The 26,871-nt window shown below is 41.7% G+C and overlaps 1 protein-coding gene across 1 annotated transcript in view; it reads left to right on the top strand.

Moving 5' to 3' along the window:
- The window catches only part of ADAMTSL3 (ADAMTS like 3), a 2,358,716-nt gene that overhangs the window by 1,655,556 nt on the left and 676,289 nt on the right, over positions 1-26,871 (top strand). The window contains exon 12 of the mRNA XM_086958228.1: positions 16,180-16,230. Coding sequence (XP_086814354.1) covers positions 16,180-16,230 — 51 coding nt within the window. The remainder of the gene's footprint in view (positions 1-16,179; positions 16,231-26,871) is intronic.

Genomic DNA, 26,871 nt, shown 5'->3' with positions numbered 1-26,871 from the left:
ACTTCATGATTATACGCACAATTTCCAGCCTCAATACTATGTTTACTTCCTGATGACAATCCACCAATCCTAGCGCGGCTTTGCTAGCTGGCCTATCGCAGCGCGGTCTTTCTCCGGCCGGCCAATCCCAGCGCGGCTTTGCTAGCTGGCCTATCGCAGCGCGGTCTTTCTCCGGCCGGCCAATCCCAGCGCGGCACTTTCTGACGTCACTCGTCTCCGCTTCGCAGCAGCACCCCTCCTTTCTCAGCTCTTCTCCCGGTCATGCATGCGTCCCATTCATACCCTGAAAAATGACTACTTCCGACCAAGCGGTCACTTCCCTCGACTGTACGTCCACAGTCTATCTGTAATTGTCAACACAACTGACGAAATGTCTATCGTCTCTCTGATAGGTTGCTTACACACACAGTAACCTCCGACCAGCGTCCGTTACTCACGCACTCATTCTTACGTTCCCCCTATCTCGGTCTTTCGGGTGATCAATGGTACCTCATGACCCCCTTCACACTGGTTGACAATTACTCTGGATGTCCGATACACCCGAACCACTTAAGCTCTCCTTGAACTTAAGATTTCCACCGGTTGCGCGCGCTCACAACCTGTTCCACAGTCACTCTACAGACATTCAACTCCGCCAGACATTACAACATAGATACAATACAAAAACACCGCAATCTAACACGCATGACCCTTTATACTCACTCTCGACCGATACTGCTGCTTTTCTGTCTCACGTCATCCGGACCTTCTTCGGCGGGCGGTTCTTCTGATCATTGATCTCTAGGGGCCTTGGGGTAATCTAACCTGGCCTAGATCACATTCCTCAAGAAGGCAACCATCCTCTATAGCTACCAACTGCGGGGGCGAGATTTTGATCGCTTCCTTATCACTCTTGATCTAAAACCCCGTTCTGGTCGACTGAACCTTTGTTGCCTGTCATTGAGGGAAGAAAGTGTATCTCTTACCAGGTTAGTTCACCCAATAATGGACTCCGCTCTGAAGGATCACAAACAACTTCTAGCTTTCAAAGGTTTATTATAAAGTTAGAATCAGCTGCAAGTACAGGCATCTCAGAATGAGATTTACAAGATACACGGGCCCAACTACATACATGTGCTCTCTGAAAACCCTCAGACGAGCAAAGAAGACTACAAGTACAAGTTCTAAGAATAACAAGGCTATAAGCATAGACACGTATTGAGATCTCTCCGTCATTTAAAGCTGGAGGGAAAACACAGGTTAGGCTGTCCCTACCCTGCTCTGGATGGTATCCCTACTTAACAAAGTCTCAACCTATCAAAAGGTGTCAGCGGTGAATGACTTCCTAGGAAGATCACCCACTCTTAGTCTCTTGGTGAAAACCTATAGTCCTCCAGTCATGACCCCTCTCTGCCTACCCATCCGCTCTCTAAAGGGTCCTCAGGCATCTGCTCTAACTCCACCCAGGGGTGCTGTCCCTAATACAAAACATACAACATCATTTGAGACGCCCCTCTTGAGACGCCCCTCACGTGGTTTAGCTTCTGGCTTTTTCCATGATGAGGCCTCGTGCGTTAGAGTTGACCTTGCTTCTCAGACTCTTCTCCGGCCCGCTGATACCCCTTAAAACATTCCGGAACCCTCCTCCATGTCTGTGCCGGCTCCTGAACAAACCTCTATTCATTTCATTTATAATTGAATCCCCCCTTTCTCTTGCAGACAGACATCTGCAGCCAAGATCCCAATTCTCATAGACTTCCAACTAAAGTTTGCAACATTATTCTCGGCACAGACTAATACGTGTAAATCAGTGTCTTTAAACATTTCAGGCCTACAACATTTCTCATAATGATTATACCATTCGAATCCTTCATTAATTTTAATAGCATGTTAATACTCTACTCTATGATTCGGTAAACACTTCTATAAAATATGACCCCTTAACTTGACTACTAAATGACATTAGTGCAATCCATGTCGTGAAAACGAACACCTTTCCCGTCCCTTTCAGCTCTGGCCCTGAGGCCTACCGCGTTCTATGTTTAACAGCATGTCATCCTTACATTTTAGCAGCTACACGACATGGATTCAGGATTAATCACGTCTAATAAGGTTATACAATTTCACACGTTTCTGCATTAATTCCGCTTCTGCTTAAATCTCTAGCTTAACTACACATTTCAGAATATAGATGCATATAATATCAGCACTCATGGCATTTCTCTTCATGACTTGTGCTTACTACGTGTAAGTGTGATATACTTATACATTCAGGTCAGTTTGCGCTCTCTCACACATCCATTCACAATACTCTTTACCAAACATTCATACATGCACGCACCAAATATTAATTTATTTAAAATAAAACAAAACATACTTACCAGCAGGAAGCTCTGCCTCGAATGTTCCAGGAGGCTTGGGTCAGCCAATGATGGAAGGCAGCCATCCCAACGTCATCATAGAGTGGGATGGGGTCAATGAGACTGCTGACCCCACCCCACTCTGTGATGAAGTGTCACTGATTGACACTCGACGCTAGGCGCTTCAGAGCTTAAAACTGAAGCGCCTAGGTGCGAGGCAATCAGTGACGCTACCCCTTATCTCTGAGGGGAGTGCCTCAGGGACCCTTGCTAAGCTGAGGAGGTGAAGCAAACAGGAGCTGTGACTTCCTCAGCCCAGCAAAGTTCAGCTCAGGCAGCCAGGAGCTTGCGCATTTTGTGCATGTGTGGCTACTGGCAGCTTGAACTGAAAGTGAACAGTGTCTGTCAGGCTGACCTTTGTGCAGCCTGACAGACACTGTTCATCAAGGGCAAAAGACAGAGGTGCGTGGTCCCTCACCCCAATTGAACGGCCGTGCTTGGGTTTTTGGCTGGGGTCTTCAGGGCATATGCTTTACAAATTCTAGAGGAATATGGAGAGCTGTATATGATTTGCCAGACGGCTTCTGTAGCGTCTTCCCCAGCTTGGGTACCTACCAATGACTATGCCACACACGGAGCTTACTATTACACTTCTTTATTCTTCTGGGTGCAACTGCAAACTTGACAATCTAAATCGGCCTTCATTGCATTCAGCTATATCACTTACGTCACAGCTCTATAAAGTCCATCTGAAGCCAAAAGGGTTGTGTCATTGCCACCTCCCAAGACACTACAGTTTCCAGCACCTGTTCCCTTCTAATGATTCTCTGTCGACCAATCCCAAAGGTATCTCATTGTACCTGAGAACGGCTGTGTTTCTATTATCTTTGTACACCTACTTTCCAAAGGTACAGTTTGCTCAGGTCACCAGGGCGGATCATTTTACTTTATGAGAAATGTTATTCATGAATCACCCCATTTCTGTTAATTGCTGTCCCATGCTCTGCCCAGTGAATCCTTTCATTCCTTTGATAATTCCACCCCGTCCCCCCTTAGATCCTTTCATTCCGTCTCTTCCGGTTTCTCTCTACCATGCTCAAACTATTGACCCGTTTGTTTGAGCCGCCCATAGAATGGTTGGCTGTTTTCACAGCTAGTACATATCGCTATTAGAGCTTAATGTGACCCTGTTTGATTGAATCCAGTGTAAAATCCAATCACTTTTCATAATATTATTACAAGTGTACCTCTTTAATATTCTTTTTGTATGGCCCTATTTCATAAAACATAACTATAGGTCTTGTCATTTCCCATTAGTTACTATAAAACATATGCATTATGTCATCAATAAGCTGCTTTGATGTGAAACATATCATTTTGCATTGGCTAAAGAAGACTTTGAGGCTAATGTATTTGCATTGTGCTACCAAATTGCAAAATTCTTTCCATTTAGTAGAAGTACTTCATGAGAAAGGAAGTGCGCGCATTGATTTTGTTTTCCTTTGTCTAACCTGCTCATTTCAACCCATCCCAATTACGTGCAATCACCGATATTTGTGTCTACTACTGACAGATGCACGGACGTTGGAAATCGTTTTATCTAAGACTCAATGACAACTCAAAAGATTTGGTAATGTTTCTCAGTCACATAAGGAAGCAATGTTTTTTGTTGCTGTATTTTAATCAAAGCTTGAAAGCCACTTAACGACGAATGGGGCACATTACAAAAGGGATTCTGATGTGTATTAGAGAAAGTATGTGCATCACTTTTGAATGCATAATTTGCACACATGTACTATTCCTGTCAATGTTATTAACATTTACTGAACACAGTGTATTGACACTCACACAGTGATTTAAAACATTAGTAACGAACATCACTCAGTCACGAAATCAAATCACACACTTGTCAACGTCGGTCTAAATATATTGAACAACCCAATTACCTTAAGTTAAGTTTTTGAAACCCAACTGCATAAATGTCTTTAGTAAATTAAGTATATTACACATTTCACGTGCATAATTTCTTTGTATGTGTAATGTATGTCAGCACAAAAATTGCAGAGATATTATATGATAGCATTTTACACATAAAATACGACATACAGCATTTAAAGCAACATTTCAAAAGTTGTAAAAAACAGATCCCACATAAACTCTTGTTTTTGAATCCTATATTGCTTAAACAGTCTGTCACCGAGGGTATCTGCTAAACATCTAACAGTATCTATTATTGTGAATACTGTTACAATATTTTCAGAATGTCATCAACCAAACAATATTTCAGTGATAAATCCCCATACCTAGATCAGTCAAATATATCGGTATACATGTTTGCAGTTCTACAGAATTGGGAGCTGTCTTCTTCAAGACAACTTAATCATTAAAATCCTTCACTTAGGACCAGAGTCCAGCTTTGTAATGTCTATTGGTGATCCTCCTTTCCTGATATTTCCTGGTTTCAATGTAGCACTTACACCCTTCTTACCTTCTTTACTTTTACAAAACTATGCAGATGTCAGCAGCCTCCACATTCCTCGTTAACGTTCGGGTGACACACATCTGCCACAGGTTCACACTTAAAGGAGGACCTCTGTCGAGAACATTGTAAATAACAATCTGGAGCCACTAATGCTACACACCAAGAGAGAACTGTTGCGGTTAAATAACCTACATCTATCTATCGGAGGTAGAACAAATGTATTGAAGATGGTTTTTTTCCCAAAATTTTTATATTTTTTCAGGGCAATCTGCTTGGAATTCCCACCGCATGTGTTTAAGAAAATAGATTCAATGTTCTCACAATTTTTATGGGGTTATAGTAAACCTCGGAGAGCACTTAAATGGATCACATTACCTAGAGAGCGTGGGGGGTGGGCGCTACCTAATTTGATGCTTTATTATTGGGCTTCAGTCATGAATTATAGCACAAGATTGCTAAAACCTAACCCAGATGATCTGAGTATTCCTACACCACAAGAACTCATCCTAGGGAACGGGAGCACAGGCTGTCTCTGGCGGCACGTTAACGATGATCACCTTAAAAAGGTGAAATTCAAAACCATCAAAAATGTTGTGAAAGTGTGGGGTCAGGTTAAAAAAATACTTGGTATAGGGCGATTTTCACACTATACACCGGTTCTTCAGAACTCAGATCTCCCAGAAATTTTTCATGACTCCTATATACGGAGTTGGTGTACATTAGGGATAGAGCAACTTGGATGCTTTTTCTCTACTCAGGGCATGAAATCATTTGATGAATTAAAAAAAGATTATAACATCCCAAACAGGGACTTCTTCAAATATCTTCAAGTGAGAGATTTCCTGCTAAAAAAAGGGGGAGGACGTATTAAATTTCAAATTTGTGAAATCATAGAAAATATGCGCAACAACACGCCGCCAAGAATTGGTGAGATCTATGAAAGCTTTAACACCTTACTCCCAGATGATATGGACAAACATGGGGCGGCATGGCAAATTAAACTAGAAGTTCCACCTAGTATTCCACTTTTGGCATATGATTTATCTTTAACCTACTTAATGTCCTTAAAACTACAGACACAATTCTATAAAACATATTTTTCGCTGTATTATACACCGTATAAAATCTCTAAATGGGGGACAGGTAAGGGCACCACTTGCCCGCGATGTGCACATCCTGCTGCGGATAGCGTGCATATGTTTGCCACATGTAATACCCTATCAAACATTATAAACGAAATATCAGGGTTTCTCTCAGACATTACTGGTGCTGGGATTAACATATCAACTGAAGAGATTATGCTGGGCATCACTAATAAAGAACGCCCTAGACAGGTGCAAGGGGTGATCTTCGTGGCAATGGCAATCTTTCGACTATGTGTCGCATCAGCTTGGCTCGATCCCATTCCACCATCCTTCTCCCAATGGAAGGCTAGACTACTTGCGACATGTAGCCTCGAGTTAGCCATTTATAAACAAAAAGGGCGTAATATTCGGCAGAGAGGCATGAAAATCTGGGCACCATTGCTAGATTGGATACAGGCGTATTGAATATATGAAGTGAAAATGCCTGGGACAAATGCTAAAACTATTTATCCTACAAACAGCGCAACTCAACCTCATACAGAATACCAATTTATGTCTCACTAGATCACTATAGAATGAAATGTATGACCAAGAATGCATTGAGTTTTGATTTTAATGTTGTTTTTTTTTTCCTGTTCTCCTTTATCCCCTGCTTATGAATTTGTATATGTGTAATATAAATCTCTATGTAAATAATAATAGAATCACCTGTCCTCGTGTGGGGTGGGGGGGTGGGAACCAAGGGCTACAAATAAAATGCTGTAAAAATCTGAATAAAAAAAAATAAAAAAATAAAGGAGGACCTCTGCATTTCGGGAATTGTGACAAATTCCAATCGCAATCGCAGTTTAGAGTGCAATCTCCTGAGGGCTTGTATCTCTCAAAGACTTGAAGTAGCAGAGATTTTCCACTTTAAAAAATTCAATGTCCGAGGACAGCTAGTGACTGCCAAAGGGACATTTCTATGAGCATGCAGTCACCATAATAACATTATACCCATGTTCCTGAAGTTTAGAACTGGTATGTAAATTAGACACACTGCAAAATACATGTGACATGAGCCCATTTCAGTTTCCTCTACATATATGTAATGTACTCATAATATACATTACTTTAAAGTAGGTTACATATGTGACAACTTCAATACAATTTTTATGGTTGGGTGGTATAGCATTTCCTTTAAAATCAGCATGTCTCAAATACACGCCACTCCTTTAAGACAGCAGTTTGTATGTGCTAAATTGGTTGCTGCATCTATTTTAGAACTTCAGTTAATCAATCACGGTGCTTGTAAAGCGCGACTACTCACCCGTAAGGGTCGCAAGGCGCTATGGGGGAAGGGGGTATTGCTGATTCTTTGGCACTGCAGTTCATTCTAAGAGCCAAGTCTTGAGCTCTTAAGAACTTCTTTAAACTAGGCTGATTTTCAGTTCTAAGAGAGTTGCTCTGCCAAGTGCCTTTATTTCGAAACATTTCCGACTCTTTTGAAGTTAATATTGAGGTGGAAAGCTTTCAATCTTGATGTCACTGTGATGCAATAAATATCTGGGCCGGACTGGAAACAGCAACCAACCCTGGCAGATTACTGCTCGACTGGCCCTGAGAGCGGTGGTGGAATGGGGGTACTAAAAAGCACTGCTCCCGCTTTTGTTACTGAGGGCAGATTTTGTAGCACTGCTTCAAAGCTGACCCCAGGTGACAAAACTAGCCCCTACGGGCAGAAAACCACCCCCCACCAGTCCTGCAGCCCACCGGGGGAAAGCCTGGTGCCCGCTACGGCCAGTCCGGCCCTAAAAAACATCCTAGGATCACTAACCCTCATAACCTACAATGTGGTGCACCCAAGGAATATTTAATCCACCACTCTGCTTTTCACCCTAACACATTCTAAATAATAGGAAATTACCCTATGACACTATATATATTGGAAAGACAAGGCATTGCGTTTACATACCTGATCAGTTTCATGAATCCTGTGGTCTGATGAATAATTTACTCCTTAACTGCCCTGATTCAATGCTGTATACTCAAGTTTAGAGTTAGAAAACATGAACCATAATCAGAAAAAGAGAAAGGGGAAACAGACCAGCATGCACTTCTTTGTCAGTAACTATGAAGTCAGCTCCTAAACGCTGTAAGAATTCAGACGAGCCGAAAATGCATTGGATATCTTTTTATTTACTGACTCACCTCCATAACTACAGTTTTTCTGAATAGTCTGCCCCCTTGTAAAGCATACTGGATAACACAAAAATGAGTTATTCAGATTTCATCTACAGTATGTCTTTAATATTTTATATAAATAATAGTATTTTCATTTCATAGTAACCATGTAATAGTGATAATGTCCAAATCCAAGATAATTTCCAGGCAGCCCAACTCTTAGTACATTAAAATGTAAGACCTTTTAGACATCCAGGGGCCATATTACATAAAGTGCTCTCGGGGTGCAGGGGGCATTTGTGCCCGCTCTGCTCACCCTTGGGCACTTTGGTATTACAGAAGGGGACACAGATGCTTGTGCGTCCCCTTCTGTAATACCGATAGCGCTGGCGGATATACAGCTCCAGTGCTATCTAGAGGGGGCGTTCCCTCATTTGCATGCGGATCCTATTACAGATGGGCGCTGAGACCAAGACGCTCTATAGGAGCACACTGAAAGTGCGCCACCAGAAGGTGTTGCACTGTCAGTGCGTGCCCCCTGAGGGCAGGCCTCTGGAGGGGGAAAAAGGGGTCCTATGGACCTCCCAAACATCCCCTTCAAAGTTCAGGTGGGTTGCCACCTGAACTGTGAAAACACAGAGCGGTTGTAAAGCAGCTGCTCCGTTGTTCCTAGGCGTTCATGGCTGCCCTGGGGGCAGGGCACTCATGGTAATACGGTGCATTTTCATTGATTGCAATGGGTGCACCTTTTAAACAATGAAAATGCATATTTACCGTAATACGGCCCCAGGTGCTAATGTCACTAACAAAACCTGAAATTATGAGATGCAATAAAAGATGCAATAAAATATTTACATAGCTCCTTCAATCAATGACACAATCCTACTGAATGCCACCAAGAACGATTGAGAAGCAATGCTCCCTTCAGCTGCCTGATAGCTGTGAGACTTGTCGAACACTAGTGCACACCTCCACTGATTTGTCACTTCTTCATCCGATATGTCACTTCCACAAGGCATGTGAAGAGGTCTTGCTGCATGTGGAAGACCAAACTTCTGCAAAATCCTGAAGTGTAGGTTCATCTCCATCCCTTCCAAAAGATGATTTTTTTAGGTAATCTTTCTTTTAACTACATGTAAGGCCAGCTCGTATTTATTTTATTTGCATAGTGTCCAGTCAGCCTTTGATTCCCCGATGAGTTTTTTGTTTGTACTTCCTCAGAACTGCTCTCATGTGGGCCAGCTTGCAATCAGTTGCAGTCATAAAAAATAATTTAAAATAGTAAGATTAATAAGTATATTGAACCCACTGAGCAACTTATGATAAGTTTTTGAAACCCAACTCCATAAATATCTTTAGTAAATTAAGGATATTATAAAGTGTTATCATATTTCACATTCCACACACGTAATTTCTTTATATGGTTAATGTTTGTCAGCAGAAAAATTGCAGAGCCATTTTATGATAGCATTGTATACATGAAATTAAGACAAGCAGCATTTAAAGCAAAATGTCAAAAGTTGTAAGGAACAGACCTTACAAGAATTCTTCTTTTTGAAATCTATGGTGTTTAAACTGTCGCAGTGGGTTTCTGCTAAAGAACAATCAGTATCTATTATTGTTCATCATATGCTAAAGGTCATTGAGGTCAGAACAGCATGCCCCTCTCTTTCAAGGAACCCCTCTGTTGTGGAGAAGTTTAATTTAAAAGTAAAATCAAGATTAGGAATAACTTGAAGCTGAAAGTGAGAAAAGAGATTAATATCATTTTGTTTTCAAAAATACATTAAATACTTAGGCCCTCATTTAGGGTTTGGCAGGTGGACCGCCATCCTCCAGGGCAGCAGAGGTGTAGTCCTCTACTGCCTGGGCGGAATATTGCCTACAGTATTAAGAGATCTCCACTGCCATAGCTGAGATTTCTTTTCCTTTACAGGCAGCACCACCATTGCAGCTTCTATAAAGACATTACAAATGTATTGAGCAGCGGACATGTTTCATACACTCACTCAGAAAATGGTTTTGTTTTACAAACCAGAATTCCAAAGAGGGAGTATGTTTTTTTAAATCAAAGCATTAATGGCCCAGGTGTAGGAAGGTGGGGTCTGATCTAAATAGGGTGGACTGTCCAATGTACTTACAACAATGGACCCAAGTCCGTTGGGCCGCCGGTGTAGCGTTTCCACATGTGGAGCCAGTGGGACATGATGGTCTGCCCAACTCTAAATAGAGCAAGAGAGAGGACCCATCAGTTTGGAGGTCGGGGTACTCCACCCCAAATATCCACCTAACTTTAAGTCCTTACTTGTTTCCTAAAAAGCGGTTGGATCCTGATATTTTTGTTCCCTTATAGGTTTCCTCAGATTTTTTTATCTAAAGGCTAGTCTGTAGGCTAGGTCTGTGGGCATGAAGTTACTCATCCAGGTGCTCAGATGGTCTGGGAGAGCAATGAGCTAACAACATGCAGACCTTTAAAGAGAGTGCTGCAAGGCGATCGGAGAATACACTGATGGAGGACTCACTCCCGCAAGGTTAATTTCAGGATTGGGAGGACAGTCCACCCAGCCCTGAAAGTATCTGCTACTGCAACACGCCTACAGGAGAATACTCCAAAATAGCAGTGGCCCCGTCCACCATTGCCTACAGGAAATGGTTTAGAGTCACTATGCCTTCTGGTTATCATTATTAGAATGCTTAAGGTTTGTGGGCAGCAACACGATCACTCTAGCCATATTAAACTTAAGGGTAGGCTGCTTACTGTGTTTTCGTTGTAGCTAAGTGTGACACTTAGCCATAAGCATGGGCGAATTTTGCGAATCTCGCGTTCGCGAATTTTGCGGATTTGCGAACTCGCAATCCGCAAAATCCGCGAATTCTCGCGAATTTGCGGATTTTTTTTTGTGTTCGCGCGGGTTTCTGCCAGTTCGCGAGGGCAAACGCGAACTTACCTGTTGGGTCGCAAGTTTTGCGAACTTGTTGTTTCTACGTGTCCAGCCTGTTTGGGACACTCTTCTTCATCACTGCCACTCTCTGTCACCACTGCCACTCTCTGACTACTCATGCCACCCTCTGGCCCACCCATGCCACCCTCTGTTTCATCACAGCACCCTCTGGTTGTCCAGTCAGTGTACATTATTGTGGCAAAGCAAAGCACACCTTCCCTGCCTCAAGTGACCTGAATTAATTTGGGGCTGATTAATGTGTCACAGAATATTTTTTTCGCTGGCACCTGCTTCCTTAGTGCTTCCTGATTAGTGATCTTTTGCACTTGCTAAGTGCTTTCATTGTTGCAAAATTAGTTACAACACCTGCCCTGCCCCAACTGACAATAATGAGGTTCAGAGCAGGGTCACATAATAGTTGCAAGTAGGCAACTGAACTCTGGAGGGGCCCCTCGGGAAGCACTACAGGAAATGGCTACTAATGATGAGCCTGAACTTTTGAACCTGGTAAGTATTTTCAGTTTTGCTAAGATCGTATTTCTGCAATTTAGCGCTTATTCGCGGGGCGCGAAGTTGTACTGGGAAGCTGCGAACTCACGCGAACAATGCGAGCAAGCCATAAAATCTGCTGCTCGCGGATTTGCGGATTTTGCGGGAGATTCGCGAATCTCGCGGATTGCGAATTTACCGAAAATCCGCAAAAATCCGCGAGCGAAACGGATTTTCCGCCCATACTTACTTAGCCATGAGCGAAACCTCCAGCCTGTTCTGGATGTTTAGACATTAGCATGTGGCATTCTCGGAGGAATTAAGTCCTACTTTTGTTTTTATCAGTAAGAGTTTAAAAATCCCAGGATGCACATTCCACAGCAATATCATGTTTGGGAACCTTCATGCTGGTAGTTTAATATCTTAATTCATAAAAACAAAACTACAAGTCTCACAATGCACAGTGCTGCGTTCTAGAAAACAGCATTGCACCACTTGCCACTCATAAGTATTCCTCACAAGAATGATTTTATCTGAGCACGTCGACGTTTTAGATGCAGCCTGTGGGGAAAGGAAGTCATGCTGATTTGGAAATCCTAGCCGGCTGTCTGATTGTTTCCCTAACTTATCCTGCTGCACGGCACCCCATCCAGTTTTGTTTCATCCTTTGTTTTAAGGAACCTGTAGGTTTGCATAATTTCATTATCAATATAAGATTAATAATTCCAGCATGCAAAAAACAAAAAAAAACAGGACTCATTGGCTTTCTCACATCTGACATGTCACTTGAAACCTTTAGCTATTCACCATTTTTTTAGAGCACCATTTTCCAAATTTGGAGGATGCTGCAGTATTTAAATGAAACAACTTTTTTTGAGAGCTTCTTCCGCTAACAGAACTCTCTATTCTAGGGTTGACATCTCGACTGATTCAAATCCCCTTTAATCGGTTCTTGAGAATAATAAACAGGTGTGAGGCTTCTCACCGTGTGCCAGACGGTACCCGAGTGAAACATGCCCTTTCAAAAACAGCAAGTCACTTTTATACATATAGCGGTCCTTTCATAGGTGCAGGACAGCTGGCTGCTATAGTGATACAGGTCCTGCCACAGTATTTCCAAGAGACCACATCTGTATACATTCAGGTCCTGTCAAAAGGTGCAATGACTGTTGTAACAGAGCTCAAGGCAAACCTGCAGGTCATCATATGCATACAGCTGCATTTCCGCCTGAGCGCAGACCACTATAGGAATGAAGCTATTCTTACTACTGGTCTTCAGTGCAGTTAACATAAACATATGCCTCCAAATACCGTTGGTGTGTGACTATGAGTTGTATTAGCCAAAGGAGTACCCAGAACATTCAAATACTCTGCACTTTGAACCAAAGCTCTGATGGCACCAACCACGCAAAACAAGCGAGCCGAACCTCCCTAGAAGAGCTCCCTTGTCTCTTCCATCCAAGCATATGCATTCATTCATGTTTTCACCATACCATCCACCCGCTGATCTCCACCTTTTCACCTTTACATTCTGCCATCCATTGATTCTTGCATCCGTTATTCAGTCATTCACAATCCATCAGCCATTCCATATATATGTCCATTCACACATCCATCCACTATGCATGCATCCATCCATGTATCCATTCATGCATCAGACATCCATCCATTCACTCATACATCCATAATTTGACTTACCCATCCATGAATAAAGCCTTTCATCCATCAGTCTATCCTTTTTCTATCCATTCATCCACTACTCATCCATCCATCCTCTCAGTTTTCCATTTACTTTGCCATCCATTAATTCTCTCAGATTTCCTTTTACTCTGCCATCCTTTCACTTGCCCATCCATCCATCCTCTCAAATTTCCATTTACTCTGCCATCCTTTTACTCACTCATACATTAATCCTCCCAGATTTCCAATTATCCTCCTATCCTTTTATCCATCCATCCATTATCTCTGATTTCCATTTACTCTGCCATCCCTTCATCCAACTTCTAGTCACTAAACTACCTATCCATCCTCTCAGATGTCCATTTATTCTGATGTACCTTCGTTCATCCATTCTCCCATCCGTCCATATTCTCCGATTTCTATTTCCTATGTTATCTTTTCATCCACCACCTACCCATCCTCTCACCCACTCATCCACCCATAATTTCACCCACCTGTCCTCTCTTTCATCCATCTATCCTTCCACCCACCCTTCCATCCATTCTTTCAACCACCCATATGAGGCACTTTTACTTAGTTTAGTAAAAAGGTGACTGCAGCTGGCCTATTTTGGCATTTTCCCTGGGATATGATAACTGTGCTACCATGACAACTGCCAATCAATGTATGTTTAACCAAAAAATAACGTTTGTTTCTACCTTAGTAGCTTTTTTCATTGTTGCTAACTGCAGTTTTTTTTTACTTGAATGATCCCACCTACTGCGATGCAGCGATCATATAACATAAGTGTGTAATGTTGCAAGGGTCAAGAGTCGAATAATGTCACTTCCTGGGATGTCATCAAAGGGCATGTGATGCCACTTCTGTTACCCGTAGCATTTTGTTGAAGTGATGTTCCTTAAATGTATATTTATCACTGCGTTGAATCTTCGTGTTTTTGACTTGGGCTTTCATATACAAAATGGTATAACTTTGGTCGGAAAAACAGCAAATAAAGTATATTTTCACTCATTCCGTATAGGATTTAGTCAATGGTGCATCCTGACTGTACTGTTCACAACATTATTGATCTCGATAGAGCATGCTGCTCATATATTATACTTTTCTATGGTCATAGTAAACGATTCTCATTCTAGATTCATATACGAGGCAGAAACAGATTTGTCTGTGATGGGTTTAAAATTGTACACGCTCTACACGCTCTACAAGTACATGGTGCTCAACAATAACATATTAGTAAGCTAGAGATAGTAAGTTAAATGACAGGAGAACAGGTTGACAGTATCTGTAAAAGTCAGTGATATTATTACCTTTTTATTCTTTTTCAAACATTAAACTATACCCTCACATAAGAATATCCTTTGACTGGACTTGGAAAAACATATTCTCAAGGTTTGTGTCCCTGTTGAAGCCCGCAAATGGATAACTTTCTCAGATGGTCGGGACACATACACTGTACTGCTGCTCCCTATGGTACTCAATCCATTCCAAAATGGCCTTACATTTCTCCCAGTCACATTGGTGGCAATTGTGTAAAAGTAAACTCTTGCATCCTTTGGATAGACGTGTAAAAGAAAACCACAAATTTAAACTGAATACCCTAAACACAGACAGTCAGGCACAAACCAAACTGTAAACTATGATGCAAGCTTAAAAACTCTCAAGAAACAAAATTGAGTTGGACATATCACTCAAAACTATAATGATTTGACTTCTACAATGTTCTCTACATCTTACAATTTAATGGTTGTATGTCCTAGACAATGCTGTATTTGAAAACCATTGAAGAAGGCTAGAATCATTTTCCTGTCCATTACACAGCATACAGGCTACCAGTAAAAAAAAATGGTAATGTAGTTTCTTATATAGCGCACGTATCACCACAAAGGGTATCTCGGCGCTTGCTTTGGGAACCCGTCCTGGTTTTTCCCTGTGGGATAGCCCAGCTGGGCAACCCCAAGGTGAAAGCCAGGCATCCCGCCGCGGGGGCCGTAGTGGAGATTGAGCAAGCTATTGCCCAGAGTTGCAGAGCGTAAACCCCTGATTCACGTATGCACCGAAGCGAGAATTATCAGGTCCGTGGACATTTGGGCCCCAAACCCTGCCACGTCGGGAATTGAACCCTGGTCCCGGGCCGACCTCTGCTTCTGGGTCTGCCTCCCCTAACCGGTGAGCCACACTTCTCCACTACCAGTGTTGGGATTGCGTTGTCAACTCATAATCACTGATTGATGGAGTGCAGAAACATGACCCACCTTACCTTGGTGGTCTGATAGCTCATGTAAGCCCCCAGGGTGCTGTTGGTTATCTTCAGAGAAGTAATGAGTTGTCTGTATGTAATTTCCCAATAGATGCGAGCACCCACAGCTAAAAAAATATAATAAAAAGAGACGATGAGGGTCTAGGATGGGAGTGGGCAAGAGAAACAACAGATAAGATGAGAGGGGGAGGGTGGAGAAGCATCACGGTGAGCAAGTGGTGAGGAAAAGTGAAGGAGGAAGCAGCACATGGGTGGGAGGCAAGAAAGCACATACACTCCCATACAGTGCTAAGAGTAAAAACAAGCAGTTCCTTGAATTTTAATAAGGTGAATAGTAGAAGGATACACGTCAACCAATCAGAACACTGAGACCAAAATGATTCCGGGTGGGAAGCACACAAGAATAGAGAGAAAAGCCCTGGCATCAGGAGGGAAGGGTGATAGATGACAAAACAATACAATCATGAGCAAGGGGCTGATCCAAAACCCACTGTATGTATATTATAAACAATAGGTCTGAAGAGCAGATATTTAAAGGTGTATGTTTCAGAGACCTATTCAAAAATAGTTGTGCATGCAATGTAATAATTCTTGTTTCAGCAAAGAATTGTGTTTTGAAATAGACAATATTACCAATTGTAAACATTTCTTTTGACCATTCTCTAAAACACTATGAATATGAATAAAAGAAAGAAACATTCTGAGCCAGGATCTAATATCTTATATATATTTTATGCAGTGATGGATTTAAGGAGATTATGCCCTATGATCACTTTCAGCCACTTCCTCGGTAAGTATGTATCTATCATATTATAACTTTAGAAGAACGATTTGACATTTATGTTTTATAGATATCAACCTCTTTATTGAATAGTCCCAAATTGTGTGAAAGAAAAGAAAGAAACTAATTGTACATTTTGAACACTTGGGGAACTGCCAAGAAGGGATATATAGTGTTGCATTACTTACATACAGTGCCTGATCGTATGTACAGTAACGAGAAGGTAGTGTTTTGAAATTTAGTATACGTATCTAAGATGTCTAGGTGATGTATTGATGATGATAGTAAATAAAAAGAATGTTCAGATTGTAGTAAAACATTTTTTGTTTCTGGTTCGTGGATAGGTAATGTTGAAATGCAGACATCAAAGATCTTACAACTAACGTTTTACACATTAGATGAACAAACAACTAAGCATCTTTATACATTATGCATTCTAGTTAAAAACACACAACCCACCCTCAATTTACATGGCACAGATTGCTGCTCAATTACACATGATCAGCGATTTTATATGCTCAAGAAATTCATGACCATATCATTAACCATCACTTTATCTCTTCATAACAAACTCATGCATTATTCCAAATTAATAAGTAATCTATGTAAGTGTTATATTATATGCGGAACTTAATTTTAAATATTTTAATTTCCACTAAATTCTGTATGAAGAATGAAGGTCCAGCTGATAAAAAAGTACAGGGTAACACCTAGATAGCCTATTTCAATGCCAAAGCATAGCCTGAAATTCTGCCTAATGAAATTGGCTTGTGAGGAAAGATATACATAAAAACATTCATGATATGTAGCAAACCAAATTGCACTACTTCATCATTAGACTAGAGAGATCACACAAAATAGGTGGAGGCTTAGCCTGCATACATCGCTATGACATCTCCATCTCAAAGTTTCAATCGGAACACATGGACTCCTGTGAATACCTTGGAATCTCTGAAATCATCAAGTAATCACTCTTACAAACTACATATACTTTACCATCCGCCAAGCTTGAGCACAAATTTCACTGAACAACTCATGGAAATCATCACTGCAAACTCTTCCCCTCATTCGAATGACATATTCCTTGGAGATTTCAATCTCCACTGGGAGAACCCACTGAACAAGCAGGTTAGCGCCCTCAAACCTTCCTTGCAGACCACTCCCTGATCCAAGCTATGTTGGACCCTACTCACATAAAGGGTGCCACTCTCGACTGGCTCATCTCTAAACAAAATACAATTGAATCGATCTCGATCACCCCTTGTGACTGGTCAGACCATAGCATTATCACCTTCCAAATTCCCTCCAACATCACGAAAACATGCTCGCAGCAAATCAAGTCGAAAAAAAAATAGATAAGAGACACAAAGAACATCGACTGGAACAATCCTGCCTCCCACTGTGAGGAGGCTCTTAACCCCCCCAATAACATGTCAGGCGTTAATGCCCTCACTGCTCATTATAACTCCACGATGACCAAAGTATTCGAACAATCCGCTCCGCCAAAACGCAAAAGAATTCCCTGAATGAAGAGAGATATAAACTCAGATCAATGGAATGGAAATGGAAGCCACATTCTTCCCCACTTCATCTTAAACTACTTAGGAAAGCCAGAAACTCATACAAGAAAAGTATTCTACATTCAAAAAGAGACTTCTTCAAATCAGAACTAGAGAATGCCAAAAATAGACCAAAAAAACTCTTCGAAATTCTGAAACAACAATCGAACAAATTGGCTAAATCCTCACTCTTAATATCAACCTCACAGCCGAGTAGCGAAGAATTTTCCTCATTCTTCACTGCAAAAACAAATTCCCTCCTACTCGAACTTAGTACGGTGGCAATCAACTCAGCCTCCCCAAAGATCACTCTAGCCATCAACATCAACATCAACAACATGAGCTAACCCTACCCAAGAATAACTCTCACTGGTCTACTTTCATACTTTACGATCTCCATGACATCACCAAAATTCTAACGACTACCAAACTCAACAACCACTTCAATAACCCTGTCCCGTCAAATTGCCTACCCCACATCTACCATATCATCACACCTCTATGGACCAAAATAATCAATGCCTCGTTAACACAAGGTCACATCTCAGACTGCCTAAAAACTGGGCAAGTCACCCCTATCGTCAAAAAAACAACAGCTAAAACCTCAGACTCCAACAACTTCCGACCAATAACCAACATTCCCATGCTAGCTAAGGTCTTGGAAAAATGTGTTCAGCATCAACTGAACCAACACATCACAAATTTCAATCTACTAAACATCGACTAGTCAGGTTTCAGACCTGGTCATAGCACTGAAACAGCCATCCTGCATATAGTAGATGACGCCCTCTTAGCTCTTGACAGCAATAAAACCTGTCTATTAGTCCTGCTCGACCTCCCCTCAGCCTTCGACACGGTCAATCATGACAAACTCCTAAGAAGACTAGAAAACAGGATAGGTCTATCTGGCACAATCCCTCTATGGTTCAAATCCTTTCTGGAAAACAGAACGCAATCATTCATGTCCAACAAGATTCTTTCACTCTCCTCACCTAACCTACTAGGAGTACCACAAGGCTCCACCCTATACCCCACACTATTCAATTTATACATCGAACCACTTACCGATCTACTACAGCAGGCGAACATCTCCTACCACATGTACGCTTACAACACTCCACTGTACATTAAGATCACCTCCATCGAAGAGATGAAAACAATGAATCTAGCTCTCGAAAAAACAGCCCAATGGTTAGCAACCAACTTCCTCAAGCTAAACTTCCAAAAAACTGAATTCCTTCTAATCCTCCCCACCCCCCAACAACTCCCGGGAAACAAAGGAATGGACCAAAATGATCACTGCTCTAAACTGTACACCAACATTGGTGGACTCTACAATATCGCTTGGAATCACACTGGATAAGAACCTTAACATGCAAACTCACATCAATCTGATGGTTAAGAATGCTCTTTTTCACCTCAGCTATCTCAGAAAAATGAAGCCATTCATCGAATATCTGGACCTCAAAATTGCAGTCCATTCCTTAGTCATATCAAGGCTAGAATACGGATGTTCTACCCTCTCGGGGCTTCCCAAATTCTCAACCGCCCCTCTTAAACACCTGTCTCAACGCCGCAGCATGACTTATAACAGGATCTAAGAAATGTGACCACATATCGCCACACCTAAAGGCACTCAATTGGCTACCTTATGAAGCTCGCATTCACTTAAAGATGCCTTGCATCACTCACAAGGCATTACTCCACAACACCCCCAATACCTAACCCATAAACTTACCTTATCTGGAGGAAACAGACACTCTAGAAGTGCAGACAATCTACTCCTGAAACCCTCGCGGTTCAACAAGACTAAAACCTCCAACAGAGCATTTTCGGGAGCGGCACCAACAATCTGGAACTCGCTACCGCCATACATCAGAAAAATCGTCCCAATACCTCTTTTCAAAAAGGAATCAAAACTATTCTTGATGAGCAAATTCCTCACTTAAATCTGCACAATCACCACACTAACTCACAACCTCAAAACTTGACTACACTCGCTGTCTACAGATATTTAGAAGCTAAGACTCGCACAGTCTCGAATTGACTTTTATCGCTCAGAATTTCTTTCTTTTCTGCTTTTTACCTAAACTAAGTTATGCTGTGTTGATCACTTTTCATGACCTGTTTTTTTGTACGCCACTTGTTTACTATATGAGATATCTAATATTTTGCTCATTATGTAAAGCGCTCTGATACCCTACCTTGGGTATGGTTCGCGCTATATAAAACTCTAAAAATTAATAAATAAATCAATAAAACAATGCAAAATGTGGCAAGCATTTTTTGGGAATGCCTGCTTGTGGCCAAGTTGGGCTCACAAATTCCTTCGCTTATTGGTGACTTTAACTTGCAGGTGGCTTCCTCCCTTTTCCAGTGTTTCAAAAGATTAATTGGAGTGCAGTACATTCATTACATAATAAATGGCAAACTTTAATTCTGCTGTCTTTAAGATATCTATGCTGTACTATTCACAGAGATCTGTTTCTCAGTTCGGTTTAATTAACCTCCACTTCACATTCCGCCAAACTGAAAAAGCCAGCTGAATGGTCTGCCAAAATGAATTGGAAAACATCACACATTCCACTCGTTCCTGAAAATGTACCCATTGGCCTCAGCAGAGTTTCGAGTGTTAGCAGCCAAAATCTGATCCAGAATGCAAATGGATTCCACCTCCTGGTACGCAGCACAAATAAACACTTGCATACAGCAATAAGATCAATTAAAAGCAAAATAGATTAAATTTAAGGTCACCTTTAGAACTCCACCTGATAGTATATCAAATGGAAAAAGATATTGGTGTTGAAAATGAGACTCCAAGAACCCTTTCGACAAAGGCTCAACACTTGAAAGTTATCAAGGTCACATTTTTTGGTAACATAACCTCAGCTTTATTGCATACTCTAATACAAGTTCTGGGAAAGGTAGGGATTTAGCAAAAGATATAACAACACAGCAAAGGAGTAAATACTGAAAGTTCCAAACTAACTAAAACAAACTAGAAACAAGCAGTTAGAGGAAAATAAGGATGGGAAAAGTGACTGAATGTTTTGTTTCTGTGTTTCACCCGTTGTACAGCTCATCACACCTTTAGATTTCCTTTTCTCGGCTCATTCCCTAGGTCACTTCTGTGCTCTCCTTGACTCATGACATAAGTCACAGACTGCACATTTTTTTTACAGTGAATCTTATTAAGATACTGTTGGTTAAATCGTCTTATGATCGTACTTCTCATTACTACGTTCAGCGATCCTGAACTGCTCAGCAAATCAACAGACATGCTGACGCTGACCTCTGGCTCTATTGGCCATCAGGGTCAAAATGCCATCGGCATTTAAATGGACTGATAAGTTTGATCTACTCTGCTATGATACTAATAATGGCATTTTTAGACTCCACGGGCCAAGTGTACTATTCGTGGGTGGCATCACAGATGCAGATTTTTAAGCTTTGCAGCGAAGAATATGTTTGCACAGTAGTAGATGCACTAATGAGTCCCAGGGCACACATGGCAATTTACAAAAGCCTTGGTCTTTAATATTAATCAGGAATGGATTTCATTTGTGAGTACCTCTGAATGCCTGCAAGTGCAAGGATGGAGACATGCAAGGGAGAACAGACGTATGTACATCCATTTACATTTGCAGAACGCCTATTGTTCTTTTTACTGCAAATAAAAAGTAAAATAGGCACTCCGTGAATAGAATACGGGGAGTAGGCGCATATTCCATGGTCCACTGTTGCTTTGTATTCTTGTGGAATTTGAGGAGTTCTGTTTTAGTGGGGTGGGTGCTAGATGCACCTCATCCCATTGTGGATGAGGTATTAACAGTGTGTAGTGTTGAATGTATGAAGCAAAAAAAAGACTTTCAAATATTGCTAGAGTTCATTGAGTTAAAAGTGAATGTTTGTGCTGCTTTTGGTGAATATCACCAAAGAGCTCATGTAGTTATTGATGATGGCTGAGGACAAGCTAGAGCCTGGATACTGGAGAAACTGGGTACTCAACAGGTGATCAGGATTTTCTGGGATCTGATGGAGCCCGAGTGAATAAACGATGTTTGTTTGCTAGGTAGGAAGCAAGCCAGTGAAGGAGTTTGCCAGAGAATCCCATGTTAGACTTCAGTTTGAGGATGAGGGTAAGGGCGTCGATGGAGTTGAGGGGTCCAGTAATATCAGAAGACAGAGGTTATCTTTATATGTGGCCAGATGACATCATATATATTTTGTAAGGTATATATCACCAGCTGCAGCATGATCAAAGACTGACTGGCAGTTGTGCAGGAAATGGTTGGAATCGCCAGCGGGATGACTTCCAACTGTCTCCAGCTGAACGCAAGCAAGACGGAGGTCATGATCTTTGGCAAGCAAACGGAACTCTGGGGAGACAGGTGGTGGCCATCGGATCTGGGTCCTACGCCAACCCCGGTCGCTGAGTTAAAAAACCTTGGGGTCTGGCTCGATCCAACTCTCACCTTTGTCTGCCATACCAAGCGCACGGCGGCTTGCTGCTTTGGCATTTTGCGTGGACTACGGCCTGTACTAAAAATTTTTGATGCCACCACCAGGCAACTTGTGATTCAAGCAACCGTGATCTCTCGGCTTAATTACGCCAGCTCCCTTCTAGCGGGATTAAATCAATCGGAAATCACCCGCCTGCAGCGTGTCCAGAATGCCGCAGCGAGAGCTGTTGTGGGACTACCTAGATTCTGTCCAACTGCTAACACCTTGCGTACGCTGCATTGGCTACCGATTGCGCAAAGGATTCAGTTCAAGGTCCTTTGTGTAGCCTACAAAATCCTCAAGGGATCCCCTGCTATGATCCTTTCCAATCTTTTGTCCCGCTACGTTCCGGTCCGGGCTTTAAGATCTTCAGACCTAGAACTTGCGGTTGTCCCCCGCTTTAAGCGTTGCAGGGCAGGCGGCCGTTCTTTTCAAGTGCGCACCGCAGTGTTGTGGAACTCCCTTCCTCCTGCGATTCGCGCCCTTAGGGGTCTGCTTTCCTTCCGTCGAGCTGTAAAAACGTTCTTGTTTCCTTAATTTCTCTTTGCTCTCTTCTGTCCAGTTGTGTTATGTTGCTACCTTGTCGGGCGCCAGGACACTCCTTCGCTGTAGCATCTGTGCGCTTAATAAATGAGCCTAACATAACATAACATAACATGTGACCTTCAAGTTGCATGGACAGCTTTTTAGGACTAAATTTTTCACCAGGCTTTTGTTTTACATAAAACATGCCCAATGTACATATATAGAGTAGCCTTTGGTCTGCAGACTTCATCCTTTGGGTTTCTGATTTGTTATTCAAATTTTGCTTCCTTCCACCACATCATACAACCTGTGGCAATGGGTCAGCACATAGTTTTGCTATTTGTCCAAAAAAGTAAACCCTAACCATTGTATCAGTGTGTCAAGGTTAGACCTATTCTCTTTGCCAATGCGTGATGAGCTTACGGATCAAGTGTGAGTCAGTGGTGGGCCAGTAGATGGCGAGGTTGTTGGGGTCTCTTAAAGCGAGAGAGGATCTGGCCTGTTTCGGACTTCAGGGAAAATGTCCTGTGTGAGGGAGACATGGAGGGCGATGATGAGTACCTTGAGAGAGCTTTTTCATAGAGGGCAAAGATGAAGGGCCAGGATAAGACATCGTCTTCATAGTTTGAAGAAGTTGGGGATGTCACCAAAGTCTGCTAGAGTTCGGGGATTGAAGGATGAGTATCGTGATACAAAGTACGAAGGTGTGGGTGTCAGTGGAGAAGCAGTCCTGGTGTCGTTGATTCGCTTCCGGCACTAACATGTCAAACCTATCTTTCAGGGAAGTCAAGAAGGATATTAGCTCAAACTGAGCAGCAATCAAACACTTGCCACTTCTAAATATTCCTAGTGCATATAAGAAATTCCATGTGGAAGGCAGAGAAGGGACCTCCATGCTGGTTGTGTGGAGCTAGAAAAGCTGAGTTCTTCTTTTAAACACAAAAGTTCCATTGCATGCAGGGAAGTGTGCCTCCTGAGTCCTGATTAATCTCCTAGGTGTGAATTACTTTGGGTCTTCACAGGCAACTTCATAGGCACATTTCAAGGTCTAGCCTGTCTTATTGAGAAACTGGCTTGGCCATTCGTGTAGAATTCTATAACGTCTTATAACCCATACAACACAGACATGGACTGCACTGTAAAACATGCATATCGTGCAATTATGCTTTATCCATTTACTAAGTTAATTCTAAATGTTCACATTTAAGTTATTTTGCCTGTTGGTCTAACATCTGTATAGCAGAGTGATAAAACCAATTGAATAATTATGACCCTTGATATCAGTGTGCTGTGCTTATAGGGAAATGCATTACAATGTAAGTAGCAACAAGTGAGGGCCAAGGCAGGTATAGAAGCCTCAGACTACCATCGAGTTCAAAGACCAAATAGCAGAATAGGGAAAATTAATGTTTTTTTTGGTAAGCAGATAACATTTCCTACAGTCACATCTAAAACTCTCCCTACTTTAAAAATCAAACAGATTGCTAAAAAGGACTATCTCCTGATCTGATTCTGAGCAGTATCTATTGATGAAATCCCCTTATTAATCCTTAAAGTGAATCTTACAGATTGCTCTCTGGATGCATCACTGCAATGGCTGATCTCCGCTTTTACTGAGCTCTTCCTTCTGTGAATCCACTACAAAGCCCCTGCAACTTACAACTCACTACAGGCCTCTCTAAAATATGCCATTAGCACCTACCATTTTTTAAATAAAATTGCATTTGGGTTCTAAGGATCTTGGCATGTTTTGATCATTTGCAGGGCACTGCAAAGGTTTGAATAAAACAATGAGAGTATCATAGGAAGTAAACATGCTTCATTCCTCTGAGTCAAGTTTTAATTCCGATCATCAGTTTATAATGATTATGTCAAAACTCATCGACATAGGTAATTAACATATTTATTCATGGATTTATTTTGTTTTTGTAAAATGCTGTTTGTCAACTTCAAGTAGCTTCTGAATGCTGAGCTCACCTGGGAAATGCAGAACAGTAAAGCATAGAAATCAACAGGTGGCTATACCTGATAAATAGGGACATATCCCATAGTCACATCAGGTCAACAGAACCCCCCGCCCCGCAACATACCCAACATCCCGCAAATAACACACAGACACCAGTGCTAGATTGGGAAAAGTTGCTGCAGATTTATTACATACAACACGTTATGTAATCACGGTGGGTTATCTTACGGACGATCCAAGGGCAGGCCACATTCTCGCCACCTGCCCGCCTGATGAGCCAAGCAGCACAGTGGCAAGCCACCCAACTGCTGCGCCATTATGGTAATCACTCTACTCACGCCCCTTGCAGGGCGTATCTAGGCAAACCCCCGGTTGCACAGGCACACAACCGCCCGAAGGACTACGGGGGCGCAGACACGGGTTCCTGGACCTCCCATGAGGTTCCAGGTTTTGGTTATACCTGGTAAATAGGGACATATCCCATATTCTTCAATCACAACCCTGGAAATAGTATTCTGGCAAAATATATTGTGGTAGTTTCGTGCACTGTTTTTTCTTGTCCTCATTCCCATGTTCCCAGACTTTCTGTTGGGGAATGCACCAACAGTTGATGCGTTGTAGGTACTCTCATTTTGTTGCTGTTTGGTTTTCTATATGTGATTTTAAAAAGTCGGTTGATATTGGCGATAGTGTCAGGCAAGCTGGCCTTGTTGTTTTGGTAATTTCTCTGATGGGTTCATTGCTGGTTCTGGACTTTTCATTGTACCGTCTTTGCTTACATAATTCAAATAAAATAGTCCTGGAAAAAATAAAGATTGTTGTTTTCCAGGACTCAAAAGAAGTTTAATGCAGTCTAGTGCTCACATGCTTCTAGTGCTCACATGCTTCTATACCATCTGTGATAGGGTACCCGCAAATGTCTCAATTGCTAACTGCTTTTTAGAAATTGGGTGCCTGGTTCGCAGAGGCATGCTCTTTGTCCAAATAGGAACCACAATCCTAGTCAAGGTAAGTCACAAACACACACTAAACTAATCTGTGCTCACCTCCTGGTAGCCTGGCACAGAGCAGTCAGGCTTAACTTAAGAGGCAAGGTTTAAAGTATTTGTGCAACACTTCAACCAATATTCCTGTGAAAACACTGCACCAAAAGATGCCATAACTGGAGTTTAATTTAATTAACAAAACAAGGTCAAAGCAACATAAATCCAAAATGTAGATCAAGAGTTATGAATTTGTAAAGAATAAAGTGAACTGCAGTGCTTAAAAGCATAACTCCCCAATGGGGCTATCTGGTTGCACTAGACCAGGTCAAATCCAAAGGTTCAGACCGACTGCAATGAAATGCGGGTTGGAAAAGGGGACCTGCCTTTGCCTGCTGCAAAAGTACCTTAGTTGCATCGTGGACAACAAGATGCAGGGGGCAGATGCGGCGATGTGTAGTCATCAGAGAGAAGATGCAGGGAGCAAATGAAACAATGCATCATTTTTTAACTAAACAGGTAGGTGATGCATTAGTTCTAAGACGCGCATTGGTGAAGTTACGTCAGGATTTGAGTCGTTGTTCTGCGCAGTCGGCCATGTTTTGGGGTTGATCCAAGGTAGCCTGGCTGATGACGGCTGATTAGCCAGAAACCGGTCTCAAGATGCTTGTTTCCGGTCCAGGGAAGCAATGTGAGAAAGAGTTCTCCCGGGTAATTGTAGGTCCAGAGGGGGGAGAGACAAACCAAGCAAAAAAGTACAAAACCTCAGTAGGGACCTATATTTCTTTTAACATTGAGTAAATCTAATAATTTTTATAAAAGATGCCAAAGAGAGAAACTATAAAGTATTATTCAAACATATAAATTTATTAATCTTTTTTCATTTTTTGAGGAATTTTTGAGACACATTTATACAACTATACAAATCATTTTGTAGTCATAGGAAAATTAATCAAACAATTTTACATACATAATTTCATAAAAAGCAGAACATTAAGAGTGCCCTCCAGTAACAACTAACCATAAAAGTCAAACACACATACTCACATACCAGTCATACTATTGCCTATTTTAAAAGGAGCATATCTATCATCATGTACACAGAAGACTAAAT

The sequence above is a fragment of the Lissotriton vulgaris genome, chromosome 2_1 (genome assembly GCF_964263255.1).
Source record: "Lissotriton vulgaris chromosome 2_1, aLisVul1.2, whole genome shotgun sequence".
Taxonomy (NCBI): domain Eukaryota; kingdom Metazoa; phylum Chordata; class Amphibia; order Caudata; family Salamandridae; genus Lissotriton; species Lissotriton vulgaris.
The sequence above is the reverse complement of the archived record's forward strand: the minus strand, read 5'-3'. Positions and strand labels throughout refer to the sequence as shown.